A 14,371-nucleotide genomic window follows, 5' to 3' on the forward strand; every position below is an offset into this window, starting at 1 on the left:
TCATCTGACACCCCCCCAAATGGTTTAAAAAGGTCAAATTAGACAGTTTGATTTGCATATTTAAAATTCATTCCTCTACTTTCATGTAATGTTGAGAATATTCAGTATTTAACATAATCCTGACTTGTACATTATGCAGGGAAACTGTAAAGGTGCACCACTGAAAAGAATACCTTGTTCAGAAGTTGATTCCAGCGCTGAAACAGTGAAGGTGTAAATGAAGAACAGCAGGGTGGTCAGAGCTGGAGCCATGGTGTCAAACTGTGGAGGAAACATGTGGTGAATGTTAGCTCAGTGTCAGCGCAGACCCAGCCCACCCCAGTACTCTGGGGTAATGACCACTCCTTAACTCCTGTAAAACCACCAGGAGGGGTTTGGTACGTAAGTAAAGACGAGAAAAAAAAGTCAGAATTATGCGGACTGTAGATAACAACAGGCCCCAACTGACTCAAAGCAAAATACACACAGCCTTTCATTGAACCACATTCAGCTTTAACTCCAGGTCAATCACCATGGCTTCATTTATACACACAATGCTTATGCAAGGTCACAGCATTCATTTCCATCCATAATTGCATCCTTTGTCATCCCAGATCTTGTATTGATGATGTCAAGTCTTCTCCATCACATCCATAGAAAGTCCATGTTGTGTAAATGATGTTTCCTGCTTCTGAACCACTCTTTAACCCCTTACTGCCTAAATTTATTCACAGTTATATAAACAATAAATTGTATTGTTGCTGTAAAGCAGATGCTAATAAAGTGGAGATTCTTCATGCAGTTCACTGTTGAAATTATTTACATTTTCAGCTGTGATATTGTTTATGTACTTCATACTCAATAGTTTCACATATATCATACTGTTCATATCTGACAGTTTTGCACTTTTAACATACTATTTATCTCTAACAGTTTGCACATTTAGCATATTATTTATCTCTGACAATTTGCATAATTACTCATACATTGCACATTTATGTAAATATAGATTTTTGTCTTAGTAACAGTAGTTTATATTTTATACTCATTCTCTTTTGCATGCCATTCTTAAATGCCACTTTGTTTTAATTTAATCTGGCTCCATCGTGTCAGTGATGCAAAGTCAGAAATACCCATCTCCTCTAAACTGCCCCTCTTCAGATGCATTTATTTGATTGAATTTCTCTGCAGATTTTCTTTCGTTCTACTCCATAAATGTCATTGTCTGTACTGTATCCAGTGGATCAATAAATCAGTCATTAAGGAATATAACATGCTTTTTTCATGAAGTATATGAACTAGAGCCCGACCGATTAATCGGCCGGCAGATTAATCGGGCCGATTATAGCTTATCACCGATTAATCAACATCGGCCAATATGTAGCTGATTTATTAACTTTTTTGCTGCGGACATTCTGCCGCTTGCTGCTCCTGTGTGTGTGTGCTGCCTGGAGAGTTAGAGGAACAGTAAAGCCAGTCAGTTTCACTTTCACTTCTGCTCGGACAATCACGCTATCACCCCCCCACACATGCACACACGCAATGACGGAATCACGGACCGATACCCCCCGTTCCGACAAGGATGGATGAAAGTTGTGTAAATTATATTTGTGAAATAAACAAAGATTTATGAAACTCTTAATCCATCTGTTAACAATTATCTAATATAGGGCTGGGTAAAAAAATTGATTTAACCAATCTTAGATCAATCTCATTTTAATTTTGCGTAATCGATTAATAGTGGATGAGATTGATTTTTCAGACCAGGACCGGGAGTACGCGGAACTGCGGGCAGCTTCTCTACTTCGTTGGATCATCAATACGTTCTAATCCTACACCATCTAATGTCGTCATATCGCACACCCCTAGCCTGAACATGCACAAAAAGGTCCGTTTGGTTGGTTTTTTTAAGTCATGAGCAGCAGCAAAAAAATTAATATTTTTTATTTAAATGTTTTAATTCAGAATCCATGTTAAGACCCACAGACTGGTTCAACTTCATTTTTTTCCAACCCTATCGAGCACATTTTCGTTAGAATTTATGAGCTTCTCTGCTGTTTTGTATTAGTTCATCATGGTTTGTGTCCATAACTTGACATATTACTGTAATACTAATGAGAACAGCAGGTCTAAATCACATTCTGGCCATGTTTTATTCATTCTTCTCTTCGTGGAATTTGCAGCATTTACTCTTCCTGGAGAGCCGTGTTTTGAAACTCTAAACAGAGCTGTGCTGAACATGACATCCATGTGCAACCAACGGTGGATTCCTGCCAGGATGGAGGAAATCCATCCCCATGCACTGCAGGCTTCGTTCTCGTCTCCATTACCCCGCCTTATATGTCATGGTGTCATGTTCGTGTACAACTCTTCATATTTAAGATGAGATTTTTAACCCGCCTCAGCACTTTGTGGAGCTTTTATCCATGTTTAATGCATGTTTGTGGAGTCAGCGCTCTAGAAAATTAGATAAAAAAAACATCATGGAACGAGTTCAACTGCTGGATTGTAAACATTTTAGGACTTCAGACTATGAGTCACTGACCAGAAATGCTTTAAAGACTAACAGAACATGTTACAAAAGCTATTTTTTGTAAGCGGTAGTCCTGTATGACAGAATAGGTAGATTAGATGCAGAAAATGTCTGTTCTTGAGATAAATGCATAAAGATAATAAAGTCTTCCCAAATAGGCGAACATTAAAATGAATGAAAGTGGTCGTGAAATCAGTCTAAAGACTAAAGAATAACCTCAGTTAGTAAATATTAAAATAGATTTTAGGGCTGCAGCTATCGAATATTTTAGTATTCGAGTATTCTACTGAAAATTCCTTTGATTAATCGAGTAATCGGATAAAACTTATTTTTGCTTGGTTAAAGAGCAATTATAAATAAGCCAGAGGAAATAAGGTATTTCACTTAATAATGAAGGACCAATTGGTTTCCTTTTTTTTTTTTTTTTTGATAATTAACAGTTTTATTTGTTACATTCATATTGTGCATACGCAACAAAATGTATTTTCTTGACTAGAAACATTTCCAGAGGCATTTGCAAATACAAATAAAAATAAAGGAAATAAAAATAAATACAATTTAATTACTCTCAACTTAGTATTTCTTGTAAGTATAAAAAATATAAGGCATTAATAGATTTTTAAAAAGGGCATAAACATTGCCTTTTAGTTGTGCAACTGAACTTTGGCAGCTGTAAGTTTCAGAATTTACAATTTAGACTGAACAGGAATGTGTTGTGGCATAAAAGAGGAAAGAACATTTGAACGGGAACTTGGAACGAGTCCATGCATAAACAGTTTACACATTTCTGCTCTATTCAGGAGAATCAAGGCAATGCCCCCCACCTTGTCTGTTTGTCTCATAACCTATAACCCCCCCCCACACACACACACACACACACACACACACGTCCAGTTAATGGATGATTCGCTTCATTTTTGCAAAAAGTAGTTGGATTTTGCCAAAATTCGGCCATGACAAGGTAAGAGAAAACTTTCACACCCAGCTGTGCACCATTTCGTCCGTGCTTTTGGGAAATGAACTGTGCAAATCACAGGTGCACGGCCTGCTGCCTAAATCTGTGCTTGTCACAATCGTAATAAACTAGTCACACATTCGACAGTAGCCATAATAAACAGAAACCTCGCCCCCCGCAGGGCTAACGTTATGTTAGTAAGGTACATTAACGTTAATCTCATTGATTTGTGCTATGTTAGTTTTATTTTATCTGGGGTCTTCCGCTCCATTCTGGGTGTCTTATGAGTAGATGCTACATCGCAGATGTGCTGTTGTGGTGTGGAAGGGCCGTGTTACAGCAGATACATGTCACAGCGTTTACCTGCTGTTCAGTCTGAAATGCTTCCACATTTCTGACATTTTCTGTCTTTTTTATTGTGTTTTTTTTGTCTTTCGTCATCATTGTTATATTCACTCGCCTTTTCCATCTTCCCGCTGCTTCAACTGAACACTTCCACGTCCTCCGTGATCTTCCTTTGTGTGAGTGACGTAAGCACGTTGTGCACCATTAAGTGCGAAATACCACGCTTTGAGTTTTACAATTAAATAAGTGATTCCTTGAGGCAGAGAAAATTCCTCGATCATTTTTTGTAATCAAGGTACTCGAATTACTCAAGGAATCGTTTCACCCCGAACAGATTTACTGTAAAGTAATGTTATATTTCTTTTGAGCAATACTGCAATTTGGTTTGGAGTCAGAAAATGCACAGATGATTCGTTTAGAAACATCAGGTCAAACACAGACGAAGGATGAAATAATGTAGTGACTTCTTCTGAAAGTCACTGCAGTTTGGTTAACTGTGCAGACACTCAATAATGTGAACGTCAGGTCTTTAACAGCCAGTTTCACACACATTGATTAAGTCTAGTCCAAAGTATTTCCTTTAAAAACGTGTTAAGACTTGGTTTAGGTCAGGGGTGTCAAACTCAGGTTCCACGTTCAGCCTAATATGATCTCCAGTGGGTCAGAGCAGTTAAAGAACAACATAATGACCTATAAATAATGACAAATACAAACTTTTCTCTTTGTTTTAGAATGAAAAAAAGTTAAATTACTTTATGAACATGTTTATATCTACAAAGTACAATGCAAATATCATAAATAACCAGAACAAATATGAACAACATTCAGCTCTTTATGATCTAAAGTGGGTTGGGACTGGTAAAATAATAACATAATAACCAATAAATAATGAAAACTCCAAATTTTGGTCTATGTTTTACAGTGAAACAAGTAAAACTTAAATCATGAAAAATGTACATATATAAATTGTCCTTAAAAAATGTGAATAACATGAACAATCTGAAATTTCTTAAGAAAAATAGGTGCAATTTTAATATTATGCCTCACTTTATCATTTACACATGTACGTTATAACTTACAGATCTACAAATACACAAAACATTTAGTAACAGGCAGAATGTTGGTACAAATTAGAGGTAGACCGGTATATCAGCCAGCTGATATTGATTTTTTTCAATATCGACCATCAGCCTTAATTTTTTTTTTGAAAGCCAATATTTGATCAGTAGTAAAAATAAGCACTGAATCACAATTTAAGAGACTACACACGTGTATTCATCTTAACATGCCTTTTTTTATTTTCTTTTATTAATGTATTTTATCATTTTAATTTGTGTTTTGAATTACTTATTTTTGTTCTGTTTGTCTTTCCAGTGTTTTCATCTGTTTTCACCTTTTATGACGAACACAAAAAGACAAGAAACTGCCTGGTTTCTACAACTTTCAGTCAAGACCAGAGACCAGTCTGTAAACCAGTGAGAGATAATCAATCAATCAATCAAAGTTTATTTATATAGCACTTTACAGCAACACAAAGAAGACCAAAGTGCTTTACATCTAAAAGATAAGAATTATGACATTTATTGTTACGCCTATTTGTTACCTTCATACATAGCTTACTGGAATTGTGAAGTTATGCACCATTTCTCCATTAGATTCATAAAAGAAGAAGAAGAAGAAGCAGTGTTGATGTGCTATAAAAAAAAAAATATACTGGAACAATAATGTGAAAAATGATGAAATGTGTTAAATCTGTGTTATTTGATTTTATTTCTTTACTTTAACCCTTTCATGCATAGTGGTCACTCCAGTGGACAGTTATTCTACAGCTGTTCACTTGTATATTCATGAGCTTTGTTCTTTTATTTGCATATGAGCCAACACAGTGGACGCTTATGCATCATCTCATATGCTGCAATTCATACCATTACTGTAACTTTGCTGTTCTCTATAAGCCTGATCTGCAGCATCATGCTTAGTGTAAATCAATTGGTAATTTTTAGACTCTAATTAATAGTTTTCTTATACAAATAGCTTTTTTTTGCATAGCATCTCCATGAAGTGAATAATAAATAGTATTAGAGTATGATAAATTGTGAGAAAACATCAGATTAGCTGCATGAAAAATGTTTTTCTTTCATAGTTTTCACACAGTTTACCACTTTCTGTTATTGTGCTTTAAATACATTGACATTTTTGTAACTCCATAAAAAATAGGTTCATTAACCCTTTCATGCATAGTGGTCACTACAGTGGACAGCTGTTCTCTTATATATTTATGGATTTTGTTGTTTTAGTTCCATATCAGCCAACACAGTGGATACGCTTATGCATCGTCCCATAAACTGTAATTCACACCATTACTGTAAATTTGCTGATCTAGATAAATCTGATCTGCAGAAACATGTTTGAATGTAAAAAAAAAAAAAAAAAAAAAAAAAAAAAAAAAAAAGCTAATTGTTATTAGACTGTGATTAACTATTTTGTTTTTTAAAGAAAAAGTTTTTTTTTTTTTTTTTTGCAAATTATTTCCAAGCAGGTATGTTTAAATGTGAAAAAACATCAGATTAGCAGCATTAAAAATGGTTTTTATTTCATAGTTTTCATGCAGTATATCAGTAAATACATGTTTCTTTGCTTCTACAGCTGAGTGGACATTTTTGCAACTCCATGAAAAATAGGCCCGTTAAAATTTTCCTTTTTTGTCATGCCTACAAAGGAATAAAATCACTTAGGAAAAATATCTTGATTAAGGTTCTCATAATTAATGCATGAAAGGGTTAAAAACATTTCAGTCACATTTTTTTTTCATGCCTAAAGAGGAATAAAAACACTCAGGAAAACAAAAAATCTTAACTATGGTTCTTATAATTCATGCATCAAAGGATTAATTAATCTAATAATGATGTTAAAGCAGTGAATGTTAAAGTCTTAATGGTTAAAAAACAAACTTGTGACAGTATTTTCCAGTGAATCTGGAGAAAAAAAGCAGAATTTGACCCAAAATCCATAAAAAAAAAAACACTTCATCCTTCACATTGTTATAAACAGTCATGACGTTTGTTGGTTTTAACTGGACAGGATGGTGATAAAAATGAAAACTAAATGTTCCAGACAAAAGGACTGAAGGAAAAAGTCCAGTATTCACCTCTTCCACGTGTTGGAGTGACTGGAAATACTCCAGTATAAGGATCTTAAATGCGTATTTAAAGACCCTATATCTGGTTTCTGTCCCTGCGTCATGAACATAAAACTCCTCATTTTTGGATCATGAAAGTTTGTTCATAGTTTGGGTTCAGACTTTTCCTTCCTCGGTGCTGAACTGTTCGAGGTTTTATGGAAAATGAGCAAAACGAGGAAAAAAAAGTCTAAGCGCTTCTGTGTGGAAACGCGCTCATTTCCGTTTTTTCCATCCCACTCTGTTTTTGTTTTGTTTTGTTTTTTAACACACATATAAGTGAACACAGACATGAAAACTCACCGTTCTGTGTCAGACCCGCAGATCCCGCAGCTTTTCCAGATTTAAAACGGCGCAAACGCACAGAGAGCACGCGCATAAACGCTCCGGGAAAACCTCCTTGTGCGCAGCCTGGACTGACTTTACGCAGATCCGTGCGTTCTGTCGAGGAAACCCTCCGTGCGTCCTGACTGCTCTCCCGTCCATTCGTCTGTCTATCTGTCTTGTCAGTCTGTCTGTCACAGCTGGAGCAACATCCCGGTCCTCCAGAGACGCAGATCATTGCGCCATCTGCCGGCGGAGTCTGAGTACGACAGGAAAACCCGCACAGCCTCCGGGACTCATGATGCCTTCACGTACTATCCGGAAATATGATCCTTTTTTTTTAATTCAGGGGTGTCAAACTCATTTTAATTCAGGGGCCACATACAGCCTAATATGATGTAAAGTGGGCCAAACCAGTAAAATAATATAAATAATAGGATAATAACTTTTGAATGAAAAAGTAAAATTCCGTAATGAAAATGTTTACATCTAGGAACTGGACTCAAATTTAACATGAACAAATATGAACAACCTGAACATTCTTAAGTAAAACAAGTGCAATGTTAACAATTTTACACCACAATGTATCATTTATATGTGTGAATCACAACTTAGAGAACACAGTGGATCTACAAATACACAAAACATTAAATAACAGTCAGAATATTATTAAAATTCTACATACTTCTCTTAAGAAATTTCAGGTAATTCCCTTTTTTTCCAATTGCAATTTAAAGTTCGAACCATCAGATCACTTAGGGGTCCAAGTAAAACAAATGGATTGGACTCATTCCAATCCATTTGTTTTGAGAGAGAGAGAGAGAGCGAGACAGAGAGAGACAGAGTGGCACTCATACATATCGACGTATTGGGATTGTGGGTGTGTATTTCCTCATTATGTCCAAAAGATGGAGCCTGAGAGACAGTTTCCATCTTAGTCAGTTGCCACATTGTTACAGAACTAAAGATTCACAGCTTCTGATTTGGCTAAAACTGTGCAGGGGTGGGAGTGTGATACATAATATGAGATGAAGGCAGCAGGAGGGCTATATTTGGATATACTCACTATACACAAATTACAGATCCATAATACACAAAACATCAACCCACAATTAATAAACTGACTGTAACAGATATTTTAACATGAAACTACACTGACTAAACAGGATTAGGTGAAACCAAGAACTCTAATCTGAAGGAGAAAGACATAAATTGAACAGTGATGTAGAAAGAACTGACCTTTAGTACATTTTAATATTTCCAATAAGTGTTCAGCAGTGATGTTGTTTTTAATCAGACGACTGTATCTTATGTTCTGTTAAGATTCTTTATTATTTGTTAGTATATATTATACATGTAGACATGAAACACTCCACAGCTATCTCAGTAATCATGTGTTTACTTCAGTAATTCCTACTGGTGAACCAGCTAACAGCACAGATGAACCCACTGACTGACATCATCAGTTAGCTTGTGTCAAGATGGCTGCCCTCTAATGGTTCTAAAGTGCAAAACAATCTAATTTTCTGATAAATCTTCTTGCAGTGTTACATATTGCATAAAGGACAAAGACAATAAATCACACTAATATTGTCCACATTAAGTTGAGTCATGTGACTAAACCCCCCCACCTCTGATGCATCTTTGAAGTGTGTGCGTCAACAAATGATTAAGTATGAGGTCAGAGACAGTTTGATCTGTCCACACCTCCACTCCTGACAGGCTCAGAGGATGACATGCTCAAAAACACCAACTGGCAATCCATAAAACCCAGCATCAAATATTCTAATGTAGCAGTAGCCACAGCATAAAATTAACAGCTTACTCTTACACAGGGGGGAACCTGGTAGTTTAGGCCTGGATCCACCCCTCCCAGGAAATACAATATTTACAGATACTAAGATTTGCTGTTATAACGCATAACTTTACAACTTTGTATTTTCAAAGAATCCTCCAAAAAATCAACAATGATCAGAAGCTAAATGTAGTTTCAAAATGACATGGAAATCTATTAAACCAGTACTTGAGTTTCAGAGACTTTAACACAGTGTTTTTCAACCATGGGGTTGCCTTAAATTTCAAGTAGTTGATAAAAAAAAAAATCAAAAACTTACTAATATAAATGTATAGTGAGTTGACAGAGACAATCACAATCCATAACAGACATGACAAACTCTGAAGCTGAAACTGCAGCACTGTGGTTCTGTTTATCTGTCAGATGTTCATTGTGGTCGGTTTCAGATGCTGCAGCTCTTTCATAATTCATAGTTTAAGTTATTATTTGTTCCGTATTAATTGTCAGCCTTGTAAATCCAAGCTGGACTGACTGTACATATCCTGACCAAGGAAAATAAAATTCTCCCTTTGTGCAGTAATCTACACCTGGCTTTACTGCCTCTGTCCAGAATAATATACATTATATACGTAGACTAAATGTCCTCTAAAATTAACATTTATTTGCAACATAGTATAGCAAACTAATAAATGATCATAAACAAATTAATTTTCGCAACAAAATGTCTGTGTTTTGAATGCCTGGAGTCGCCAGAAATTTGTGACGTTAAAATGGGGTCACGAGCCAAAAAAGGTTAGAACCACTGCTTTAACATATACTCAAACTAAAAATCAGCTTATGAGAAGACCAAGAAAAAAGCAAAATTGACAAAGACAAAGTCAGTAAACCAACTACTTCAGTTCAGTAAATAGAGCAGTGGCTCCAGTAGAGGTAAGCCAAATGCCAGCGTACAGGGACTGAGTAAATGTGGTCTGGACTCTGTGGAGGAGGGTCATGGTTTCAGAGATGCTGTAAAAGCACAGAATACCTGCCGTGTGACTCAGGTACACACCGATTCTGGAGGAAACCGGACCTGACACAGGAGTTCTGACTCTGTTGTGATAAAATCCATACCCGCTGTTTGTACAATATAAGGCCCAAGATTTGTCATTGAACCCAAATTTACAATGATCAGAGTTTCCGTCTCTCTTAATATTCTTTTGTGCGACTGCTACAGCAACTGCACTCCCACTCCACCCCATCCACTCCACCTCCCAGTAACACCCACGAGACTTTCTCAGACACTCTTTGCTCAGAACCTGCTGCCAGTAACTGAATCTGGATGGATGCTCTGCGTATTTCTGCTTTTGTCCCATAACCGTTACCCTTTTGTTTCCTTCAGACAGCGACAGCTCGGTGTTCACGGTGTTCGGATCCAGTGTGATTTCATAAGAACAGTGTAAGAATTCAGCTCTGGTCAGGTGTGGTTCACCTTGTGGTTTTCTCATTGTTAACAGATCTGATTTAGTCAATGTCCGTGAGACCTTTGACCCTGTCTCTCTCTGACTGGGCTGTAGTTTATCTCCAAACTCTGACACAGCTGCTGTCAGGTCCTCAAAGTAGTTCAGAGGACTGATGTTGATGCTGGATGAATCTGGATGGTCACTGAGTTTGGACACTGATGGATACTGGAGTAAAAACTGGTTGTGGTCGTCTGTGTGTGAGAGTTTGTCCAGTTCAGCGTCTTTCCTCCTCAGCTCAGCGATCTCCCGCTCCAGCTTCGACTCCAGCTCTTTGACTCGGCCCAGTTCAGTTTCCTCTTTGGATCTTATCTGCTGCTTCACATCACGCCGTCTTTCCTCCACAAGTTGGATCATCTCAGTGAGGATCTTCTCACTCTTTTCCAATGTTTCATCAGCATAGCGACTGATGGCTTTCACCTCCTGCTGAAGCACTATGATGTTTTTCTCTTTGTCCTTGATCGTCTGTTGGATTTTCTGTCGACTCACCTCCAGCTCTGTCTGCTTCTCAGTTCTTTCCGCTGCAGATGTGACTGTGTCGTGGCCCAGATGTTGATCCACAGTACAAAGATAACAGATACACTGCTGATCAGTGCGGCAAAAAATCTTCATTACTTCATCGTGACGAGGGCAAATGTGTTCCTGGAGCTTCTCCAAGGGTTCCACCAGCTTGTGTTTCTTTAACTGAGGTACATCATAATGAGGCTGGAGGTGTTTGTGGCAGTAGGAGACCAGACACTGCAGACAGGACTTCACAGCTTTCAGCTTTCTGTCAGTGCAGAAATCACAGGAGACGTCTTCAGGTCCAGCGTAGCAGTGGTCAGCAGCAGGAGCAGCAGAAGGAGGAGCTTGGAGTCCAGTCTTCTTCAGCTCCTCCGCTAAATCTGCTAACATGGTGTTTTTGACCAGGACAGGCCTGGGACTGAAGCTCTGTCTGCACTGAGGGCAGCTGTGGACTTCCTTGTCATCCTCTCCATCCCAGTGAGTTTTAATACAGCTCATGCAGTAGCTGTGTCCACAGGGAATAGCCACCGGATCCTTCAGTAGATCCAAACAGATCGAACACGACAGCTTTTTCTGATCCAGCTGAACTCCTTTCTCCGCCATTTCTCTTCTGTGTGACAGTGACTGTGTGATTTCACGTTCTGTCGAAATGAATAAGTGGGAAAAAAAAAAGAGGAGGGACCAAAGAAATAACTAACATAACTGCTGTGTTTTTATGGCATAGCTGTTTATCAGGTTTGATGACATTCAAAGATTAGGGATGGTTCTGTGACATGTTAACCATTTGAACCACCAGTCACACAGATCACAACAAACAGCTGCTACAGACACAAGACAAACTGAACAAAAAGGTGTTGGGCGGGTGATGAGCAGTGCATGGTTTCCATCAGACATGACGCTTGACATTCAGGCCAAAGAGTTCAACATCTGTTTCATCAGACCAGAGAATTTAGTTTCTCATGGTCTGAGGGTCTTTCAGGTGACTTTTGTCAAACTGCAGGCAGGCTGTCATGTGTTTTTTACTTTGGAGGGTTTAACAAAGAGCTGTTTGTTAATGATAAAGATAAACACAGGCACCTTTTTCTCTTGAGCACTTTAACTTGCACATGTAGCTTTTGATAGCACAACACTTTAACCAAACATATTTGCACATACAAACACAATTGCACATGATCGGTTTTAAAAGTAGTTTATTGATGATTTTATTGTCTTTCCTTTTCAGTTTTTACATCCGGTGGCACTAGCATTTTAACTGAGGACTGCTTAGCCCTGGAGAAAAAGGGAGACATAAATTAGATCCCAAACAGATGTTGTGCAATATAAATGTGCAATATTTAAGTTTAACTTTGTTTAGTGTCTGTGTGTTAGTGGATTTTAAAGTGTTTAGTGAATGGTGTTTTAGTATTTGTACTTGTCCTTGTGTCCAGGTCCATCAGTGAAAAGAGTCCCCGCAGGAACAACAGCCCTTAAGAAGGTTCCGGCCTGGACCAAGGCAGGGAAATGTGTAGGGGAGCCAGGAGTTGGGACGACACAATGAAAACATAACCTCCTTGGTGGAGGTAATAAAGTTGTAACACAACACACTGAAAAAAAAAAAATAATGTAGCGCTGTGAATACTTTCCGGATGCACTGTACATACAGTATTTGTCTCCTTCCTGATTTTATATTTTTTGCATATTTGTCACACTTAAACTTTTCATATCAAACGAGTTATAATATTAGGCAAAAATAACCAGAGTAAATACAAAATGCAGTTTTAAATGATGATTTCACCTACCTGACCTATTTGGCTTAATGTGGAAAAGGAATTGTTCCCGAAACCTAATAACTGGTTTTGCCACCCCTGACGGTAACAACTGCAATCAAGCATTTGCTATTACCAGCAATGAGTCATACATGTCTGTGGAGGAATTCTGGCTCACTCTTCCTTACAGACTTGTAATTCTGCCGTGTTGGAGGGTTTTCAAGTGTGAATGGCCTGTTTTAAGGTCATCCACAGCATCTCAACTTTTGTCTCGTAACCCCCCCATGCACTGACAAGACAAAAGAAATATAATAGTATAATAATAAATTAAGTCATCCTTCAAATACTGCGTTTTTATATTTAGTCATGTTGTCCTTGTCTTATACTATACTGTGTCTGATGAAAGAGACCAAAGAGAGAATGTACTGTCAGTAAGTAGATGGTACTCCAGTCATCATCAGCAGTTACAGGTGATCATTTACACATAAAGATGTCATTTTCACTAGAGCTTTATAAGCTCTCCACACATATGTTCGTGCCGTTATTAGCCCCCTGTCCAACCTGAACTGATCAGGGTTAGTGTTAGGGTTATGAGACTTAGAATTAGACTTTATTCGTCCCAGAAGGGAGATTTGTTTCCACTGGACTGTACATAGAAATGTCACAAACACACACATTGTCATCAAATAGAAAATAAAAACATACAGAAGAGGCAGACAGATCACAAATACACTTAGAGCAGGGGTATCAAAGTCATTTTCATTCAGGGGCCACATTCAGCTAAATTTGATCTGCAGTGGGCTGAACCAGTAAAATAATAACATAATAATATATAAATAATGTCAACTCCAAACTTTTCTCTATGTTTTAGAGCGAAAACAGTACATTTACTTTATGAAAAGGTTTACATCTACAAACTATCTTTTCAAAAGATGTGAATAACATTAAAAAATTTTAAAAAAATAAATGTAATTTTAACAATATTCTACCTCAGTTTATCATTTACGCATGTACATTATAACTTACAAACACACAAAACATTTAAAAACAGGAAGAATATTGTTAAAATTAGGCCCTTTCCCACCAAAAGGCCCAGGAACTTTATTACCAGGAACTTATTTACCAGGAACTTTTTGGGGTAAAAAAGTTCCTGGTGACTGCGTTTTCACCACACCCGAAAGTTCAGGGTAATTTATTTAAATCAGGTTGATGATGTATGAGGAGCAGTAACAGAACCTGTAGTCCAGTTCATGTACATTCACAAACTAACCTCTAGTTCAATAAAATGACACAGTACTGAAGCGGACAGTTTGGGTTTAACATTTTACTGGTTGTTGAATCACTTAATTCATCTGGAATACATTTTAAATGAAGTTAACCATCATTACATATCCTTAATTTGTATTTAAAAATGGTACAACATGTATTTTCAACCTCTCATTCCTTAAACTAAATCACATCTAACTTTCAGTGTGATGGATGGTTCTGTTCCATTTCTATTGTTTACAGATATA

General features: G+C 37.3%; 2 protein-coding genes across 3 annotated transcripts in view; both read right to left on the reverse strand.

Moving 5' to 3' along the window:
* ghrb (growth hormone receptor b) overlaps positions 1-7,468 on the reverse strand; it is a 32,658-nt gene extending 25,190 nt beyond the window's left edge. Inside the window, exons 1-2 of one of the 2 annotated variants that reach the window (XM_030150870.1) lie at positions 7,294-7,468; positions 174-261 (exon numbers count right to left, since the gene is read on the reverse strand). In XM_030150870.1, the coding sequence (XP_030006730.1) occupies positions 174-252 (79 nt within the window). In that variant the 5' untranslated portion in view covers positions 253-261; positions 7,294-7,468. Of the gene's footprint in view, positions 1-173; positions 277-7,293 lie in introns of those variants that run through there. The other variant, XM_030150869.1, reaches the window with a different exon arrangement.
* Positions 7,469-9,828: 2,360 nt separating this feature from the next.
* LOC115429240 (tripartite motif-containing protein 16-like) lies at positions 9,829-11,749 on the reverse strand. Its single transcript, XM_030148517.1, has one exon. The coding sequence runs from the start codon at positions 11,713-11,715 to the stop codon at positions 10,000-10,002; it is 1,716 nt and encodes a 571-aa protein (XP_030004377.1). The 5' UTR covers positions 11,716-11,749; the 3' UTR covers positions 9,829-9,999.
* Between the last annotated feature and the right edge of the window lie 2,622 nt (positions 11,750-14,371).

Source organism: Sphaeramia orbicularis, chromosome 12 (assembly GCF_902148855.1).
Source record: "Sphaeramia orbicularis chromosome 12, fSphaOr1.1, whole genome shotgun sequence".
In the NCBI taxonomy this organism is placed as follows: domain Eukaryota; kingdom Metazoa; phylum Chordata; class Actinopteri; order Kurtiformes; family Apogonidae; genus Sphaeramia; species Sphaeramia orbicularis.

What these genes read in the sequence shown, in the direction of transcription:
- LOC115429240 (XM_030148517.1), bottom strand. Translation starts at nt 11,715, where the DNA reads ATGGCGGAGAAAGGAGTTCAGCTGGATCAGAAAAAGCTGTCGTGTTCG.